This window comes from Zonotrichia albicollis, chromosome 34 (genome assembly GCF_047830755.1).
Source record: "Zonotrichia albicollis isolate bZonAlb1 chromosome 34, bZonAlb1.hap1, whole genome shotgun sequence".
Taxonomy (NCBI): domain Eukaryota; kingdom Metazoa; phylum Chordata; class Aves; order Passeriformes; family Passerellidae; genus Zonotrichia; species Zonotrichia albicollis.
The window spans coordinates 4,918,721-4,925,983 of NC_133852.1; the positions used below are offsets into that span (position 1 = coordinate 4,918,721).

A 7,263-nucleotide genomic window follows, 5' to 3' on the forward strand; every position below is an offset into this window, starting at 1 on the left:
GCTAGCCAAGCTAAGCAGCCAAAGCCAAAAGCCAAAGTGCCTGGTCACCCCCTTCCCCCACCCCTCTCTTCCCCGCCCCGTCACAGCAAGACGGCCGGGGGGCGGGGGGGGGGAAAGGCACAGCTGCCAGACACAACACACGATATTGGGATAAAGGCTGTCACCCCACGACACTCCACCCATTGATGAGGTCTCCAAAATTGTCCCAAAGTTTGGTCTTGCTTTTAGAGGCCTAAAAGAGCAAGTCCAAGTGACTTGATGACATTTTTAGCCCAGAAAGCCCTGCAGCTGATGGCACACTTCATAATCAGCAGGGGACACAGCTAGGCCAAAGCCCAGACCTCTGCTGGGAGCCTTTCTCCTCAAATACACTTTAGACAAACCTCCACGCAAGTCAGTTGGGAAAGTTTCTTCAAATGAGAAATTTCTGGCACATAACTACACAGGGTTATGGGAAAGATTCTAAAGAAGCTGCTCTGGAGTCAAAGAGGCAGCACTAAGAGTCCTTGTCATCTATTTGTAGCTAAATCCCACTCTGGGGGAGTTGAAGGACTTTGGAATGAGCTAGAGAACGGATCTCTGAGTTTTTTTGATGATGCCATTGCTTTATCTTCTCTTCTACATAGACAGGCAGGGTGAGTTTGGCTCACATCTCCACCGCATGGCTCACAAGACCGCAAGACTTTTAGTTACAAGAGCTTTGAAGAATTTCTCGGCCAAGAAGACATGGCCAACAAGGATATTTGTGTTTTGCAGCCAATCCTTCAATATTTCCTCTTAGGGACTCATGCTGCAGTGTAAGCTTCTTTAGCCAATCATGTTATGACACACAAACATACAGCACGGCATCCTAAACTTCTTGTTTACCATTGTAACTACTTTTATTTTTACTAGATCTTCAGCACCTAAACTCTAAACTTTCCTCTACTTCAACGTTCCTCCCCATGTCTCTGCTATAATAAACTAGAAATCCTCATTCTCGCTTCTAGCACCTAAGTTTGGAAACCATTTCCAAGGTCTCCGATCAAATCCTGTATTTAATTCTAAGCTTTGCTGACAAGACCAAAGGTCTGAGATTTCCCTGCATTTGGGTTTCCAACAACACTGATGTTGTCAGTTCCAGAGTGCCCAGGATCCGTCTTGCAAGTCAACTCTGGCAGGATGAAGGCGGCCGCCGGGGGGCTGCTTGTGGCCTCTGACAGCCCATTGCTCAGGGCTTGCCAGCACCCCAGCCCCTCAGGGGCTGCCCCAGCCCCGCCAAGCTGCCCGGCAGCAGCGCCGCAGCCCCACCGCAGCTCCAGAGCAGCCCCATCCAGAGGCACCTGGGAGCCCTCAGCAAGGCAGCCAGCAGCACATGGGCGGGAGGACACGGATGGCGCTTCCTGCCTGGCACAGGGCTGGTGGCCATCTCCAGGCACCGCTCTGGCAGGGATCCCCGCAGCTGCGGCCCCTGCCCAGCCGCTCTGTCACCATCACAAAAGCTTCAGCAGAAGCACCACAGGCCAAGGGGCTTCTGGGCATTTTCCCTGCAACACTGCATGCCTGGGCATCTTGCTGAGCCCAGGCACCCTTCTCCTCCTCTTCCCCTATGCCCTGCAGACCCTGGGCAGCAAAAGAAAACTCCTGGGAGTCTGTGTATTATAATACACTGTATATTCATATACTAAAGAAAAAACAAAAAGAAGAAAGAAATTCCTGCTGCCTCAGGTGTCCCCAGCAGACAGAGTCTCTGGGATCAGCTCTCTGCAGAGCTCCAGCAGCGCAGCCAGCCGAGCCCCGACAGACGAGGCCGTGTCCTCCATGCCTTGCGGAGCTGATCTTGCAGCCTCTGGATAAGGGAATATTGCCCACTCTGCAGTGCTTGGAGGACATACAATGTTTCAACTGCCACATCTGACACAGCACTGCTGGTGTCCACTGTCAGGTTTTCAAGGGCTGAGAGAGAGAGGGACAGAGCCATGGTCAGATCCCAGATCTGCAGGGAGCCGAGGAAAGCCCCCTGCCAGGGCCATCCCAGCTGGCTCTAGCCATGGCCAGGAGGGTGCAGGCACCAACGGGAGCAGCCTGAAGCTGCTGGCCACGAATCGCCCAAGTGGCCGTGAAATCTCTGTGAGCTCTGCCCAAGTCCCAGGTCCCTCAGTTTCTCCTGCCAGCCCCAAAGCCCATCCTGTCAGTCCTGCAGAGCCTCTGCAGCTCCTCCTCACTGCCCAGAACAGGGAGCCCCAGAGGCAGACACAGCAGCCCAGATGTGCCCCCCTGGCCTGGGGTGTCTCTGGCAAGGGAGCAGCACCAGGCACTGCAGGAGCCTGCAGACAATTCCTGTAGCACTTGTGGGATGATCCTGCTCACCAAGGGATGTTCCCGTGGTGCCAAGTCAGGAACTGCAATGGGGAGTGAAGCCAGAGAGGAAAGAGCAAACAGAGATGGGCTGTTTGCAGGGGAGGGGACAGGCAATGGGAAGAAATCTGGATCAGGAAATGGGAAAGAAAGTAAAAATGAAGCCAAGGAAATGCTCAGGGCAGTTTGGGGGTGGCTGCCAGGCAGCCCTGGCCCTGAGCAACGGCATCTGCAATGGGACAGGAAACTCCCAGCTGATGGGAACAAACTTTCTGGCTGACTGCAGAGGCCAGGACAAAGCTGAGTGGTTTCCCTGGTGTCCCCCAGCCCTTGCTGGCCCCAGGGGCTGATGGCATTTGTGCTCCCGCAGATTCATGTCTTCACAGCAACAGCATGGGGGTGCTCCTGCCTGCTCTGTGCAATGCAAACAGGGGCTACTGAGCCAGTGCTGCCGTGTCTGTGCCTGCAAGGATGGGGCACCTGTGTGAGCTGGGGGAAAGGCCAGGGTTGCAGAGGGGAGATGTTGTTGGCAGCTCCATGAGGACGCTCTGGGACACTGCCCTGGGCTGTCTAGTGCACTGGGGATGGATCAGCCCCTGCTCTGCTGCTCCTCCCCCTCTGCCCCAGGGCCCTTGCAGAGCCCCAGCCATGCTGTTTGCCCTCAGCCTGCCCACGGCCAGCCTGGGGCTGCTCACGGGGGTTTTCTGGGCTGAGCATTGGCCTGACCGTGTTCTTGAGAGAGCCTGGGCAAGGAGCCTGGAGCCCGCAGGCCCTGGCCTGAGGCGTCAGCGCTGCCCCAGCAGTGCCCATGGCCTGTCCCTGCTGCAGCCCCGGCACTGCCACCCCCAGGGCTGTGCCCGGCCCCGAGAGCACTCAGGCCCTACAGCAACACCAGGGCCACCAGGGCAGCGGGGCAGGGCACGGCAGCAGCACTGGCAACACCAAGTTCTGCTGCTGCTGCTGGGCACAGCTGCTGTGCCAGCACTGATCTGCCCCCAGCTCTGCACACAGACATTGCTGCTGCAGCTCCAGAGAAGGCAACATAAGGGGGATCTCTCGTGAAAACTGTGCTGGGAAATCCTTTCTCTAATTTATAGCCACTGAGAGCACAGCTCCCAGTTGACACAGTCTGGGACCACAGTGAGGGTGGAGATAAACAGAACGAGAAATGGCACAAAAAATTAAGTTTGTTTTTGAACAGTATTAAAAACTGAAAGAAAGGAAAGAAAAGGACAAACCAACCACCAAAACCAAGCAGAACTATCAAAGATTACTTTTATTACAAGTGATTTCCAAAAACAAGGCAGCACTTATTGTTTCTGATACCATCCAGTCATCAGTGTCCACACTGCAGCCTTGAGCTCCTGGTTCCTCAGGCTGTAGATAAGGGGGTTCAGGGCTGAAGGCACCACCGAGTACAGAACGGACACTGCCAGATCCAGGGATGGGGAGGAGATGGAGGGGGGCTTTAGGTAGGCAAATGTGCCAGTGCTGACAAACAGGGAGACCACAGTCAGGTGAGGGAGGCAGGTGAAAAAGGCTTTGTGCCGTCCCTGCTCAGAAGGGATCCTCAGCACAGCCCTGAAGATCTGCACATAGGAAAAAGCCATGAACACAAAACAACCGAAAGCTAAAGAGATGGAAAACACAAGAAACCCAAGTTCCCTGAGCTTGGAGTGTGAGCAGGAGAGCTTGAGGATCTGTGGGATTTCACAGAAGAACTGGCCCAGGGCATTGCCGTGGCACAGGGGCAGGGAAAATGTATTGGCCGTGTGCAGCAGAGCATTGAGAAAGCCACTGACCCAGGCAGCTGCTACCATGTGGGCACAAGCTCTGCTGCCCAGGAGGGTCCCGTAGTGCAGGGGTTTGCAGATGGACATGTAGCGATCGTAGCACATGACGGTCAGGAGGGAAAACTCTGTTCCAATGAAGAAGACATACAGAAATAGCTGTGCAGCACATCCAGTGTAGGAGATGGTCCTGGTGTCCCAGAGGGAATTGTGCATGGCTTTGGGGACAGTGGTGCAGATGGAGCCCAGGTCGCTGAGGGCCAGGTTGAGCAGGAAGAAGTACATGGGTGTGTGCAGGTGGTGGCCACAGACTACAGCGCTGATGATGAGGCTGTTGCCCAGGAGGGCAGCCAGGGAGATGCCCAGCAAGAGGCAGAAGTGCAGGAGCTGCAGCTGCCGCGTGTCTGCCAATGCCAGCAGGAGGAAATGCCTGATGGAGCTGCTGTTGGACATTTTTTCACTCTGGGCATTGTGGACTGTTGAAGGAAGACATTGACAAGGTGTGACCAAATTTTTTGAGTCAATTCTATATTTTTTTTTTAATCTCTGCAAAATAATTTCTCTTCCTGTGAGGAAATTTGGCTAAACTTTCTTTGATTTTGAGCTTGTGCTGTTGAGTACCTGCCTCATCTTTAGCACTGCTCTCAGGCTGAACACTGCGGAGCCCAGAGGGAAAACAGGGCTTCCTGTGCCCCAGTGCAGTCAGTGCTAGTCCCCACCCAGGACTCCTTTGATCATTAAAACTCCTCTGTTTGAGGGTGCCTGCACTTAAAAATTTATTGCAAAATAAAATGGACTTTTTGAACACTCCAGTTTAAAAATAATATTCTCCGAACTCTTCTCTCTTTCCCTATGCAGCTGGACAGGAATGAATACCAAGGGTTGGTCTGGCTCTCTGCTGCCTGGAGTTGTGCCTACTGGAAGTTGTTTCTCTCTATCCAAGCCTTGTCCCTGCCAGTGCTGCCAGAGCCCAGCCCAGCCCTGGGGGCTCAGCTCTGCCCTGCAGACCCCTCCCAGCACAGGCCACACTGCCCAGGGGCATCTCCCTGGAACCAGGGCCTTAAGGACAGGCCAGAAAAACAGAGATGCTGCAAGCCAAGGTGCTGCTGCAGCTGTTAGTAGGGAGAGGAGGCTGAGGAGGCTGAGGAGGCACTTTCTGAGGGAGATCTGAGGCCTATCTGCTGATGCCCAGGCTGACAGTGCAGGAGTCTCAGTGACACAGACAAAGGTGACAGCTCCTTTCCCTTCCCTTTAGGAGAAAGCTTAGAGCAGCCCTGGCCATGCAGCAGCATTTCCAGAGCAGGAGGAATCTGTCCTGATGGGGGTGGTTCCTTCCACCTCCAACTTCTCCCCTGCAGTGTCCATGGGGAGCCGCCAGGCAGGCTGAGAGCTGCCCCTGGCAGCTGGCACATGCCCTGGGCTGGCCAAGAGCCCTGACGGCTGCAGGAGCTGCTCTGCAGGACAGCCCTGTCTGCGGCCCCAGCTTCAATCCTGTCAGCCGACCCTGGCAGCAGGAGCCGTCCTGCCCTGTCCCTCTGACGGTGCCCAGGGCAGCCCCGCTCTGCTGCAAAAGCTCCCCCAAAGCAGAAACGGCAGCAGAGCCATCCTTACAGTCACATCAGTCCTGTCCTGGGTCAGCTTCAGGAGATGCCTCCAGGAGCACAGCGGACATTGCCCTGCACCCACACACTCACCATGCACAGGGCTGTGCAGATCTTTCCCCAGGTGAAGTCTCAGCTCAATGTCTTCCCAATCCTGATTGCCTTCAGCCTGTCTCTGCCTGGCTCCTGTCCCCTCAGTGCCTGCAGGCAGAGCCCTCAGCACTGCTGGGCTAGGAAAGGAGCTGGTCCTGGGAAGAGCTGTTCCTTTAAAGCTCAGCAGCACAGACACAGCACAAGGACCTTAATGAGCCTCTTGGGGATTTGGTGTAGTTTACATCAGACTCAATCCCTGAGAGAGTCTTCAAAAAACTTCTCAAGAACTCAAAATTAAATTGAAACTCCAAAGTTTCTTGAAGTTTTAATGGGTCCCCTTAAAGAACACAACTGAGGAAGTGTCCCCAGGTTCCAGTTAGAGCAGAACCCTGGAGGCAGTGATGACAGCTGGGGACAAACAAGGCAAAGGTGTCTCTGGTGCTGAGCAAAACTGGATGTGTTTGAGGAATGCAGAGGGCCAAGGCCTGAGTCCCAGGCCCTGGCCAGGCAGATCCTGTCCCTCCCTCCTTGCTCAGGGCTCTTCCTGGGATGGGCACCGGCATGTGGGGATGTGCAATGCCAGGGGCAGGAGCATGGGGCGGCCCATGCCAAGCTGCTGAGCAGGGACAAGGAGGCAATGAGGCCCCAGCCCTGCAAGGGTCACTTGTCCCCTCGTGGCCTCAGGCCCAGGCCCAGCAGCCATGGCCAAAGGGCTGCCCAAGTTGGCTCTGGCAGGGCTGTCTTGCAGCTGCTGCCCATCCCTGTGCCCTGTGCAGCCCAGGCTGTCCCATGGTGTCCCTGCCCTGCGCCTCTGTCCCTGCAGGCTGTCGGCATCCTCCGGCTGCCCCACCTGGCTGGGCCCTTCCTTTGCTGACAGCTCTGCCTCCTGCCTGCCTCTGCCTGCCCACACAAAGCCTTGGGCTGACCCAAACTCCTTCTGGGGGAAGTGTTGCACCACAGTCCTGCCCTGGGAAGGAAATCCCTTTCTCTTTTTTCCCAGTCTGGGCCTCCCCAGCTGGGAGGCCCAGACTCCCCAGCTTTATTATTGATTTTTTTCTTTCTCTGGCTGTTGTCTGCTATGTCAGAAGGATCCACCATCTCTGAAACCACCCTTCAGACCCTCCCTGGCCTCTCCTCTGCTGTCCTCAGTCTCCATCCCACTGAGCACAGAGCTCCTCTGTCCCTGTACAGCGCTCATGTGCTTGAGGCCACGGGTGTCTGGACAAGAAGGACGGTTCTTTTCTACAGGAAGGAAATCACAGAGCCCCAGGGTTTTGAAGGCAGATTAGAGGCACTCACCAGAGGCCAAGGCCAGCCAGACCTGTCTGTCCTTGCAGCTTTTGTCTGAAATCAGCCCTTGGATATTTGGGGAGTTTTGGAGGTGGAATTCCATTTCAGCCATGGGTGCCCAGACCAGAATGACAGTTCTTCTCCACAGGAAG

At 55.3% G+C, this 7,263-nt stretch overlaps 1 protein-coding gene across 1 annotated transcript; it reads right to left on the bottom strand.

The window, feature by feature from the left end:
• Window positions 1–3,647: 3,647 nt before the first annotated feature.
• Window positions 3,648–4,580, bottom strand: LOC141726311 (olfactory receptor 14J1-like). The gene has a single exon (XM_074531061.1). The coding sequence runs from the start codon at window positions 4,578–4,580 to the stop codon at window positions 3,648–3,650; it is 933 nt and encodes a 310-aa protein (XP_074387162.1).
• Between the last annotated feature and the right edge of the window lie 2,683 nt (window positions 4,581–7,263).

Bases quoted from the DNA above. Each gene is read 5' to 3' on its own strand.
- LOC141726311 (XM_074531061.1), bottom strand. From the start codon at position 4,580: ATGTCCAACAGCAGCTCCATCAGGCATTTCCTCCTGCTGGCATTGGCA.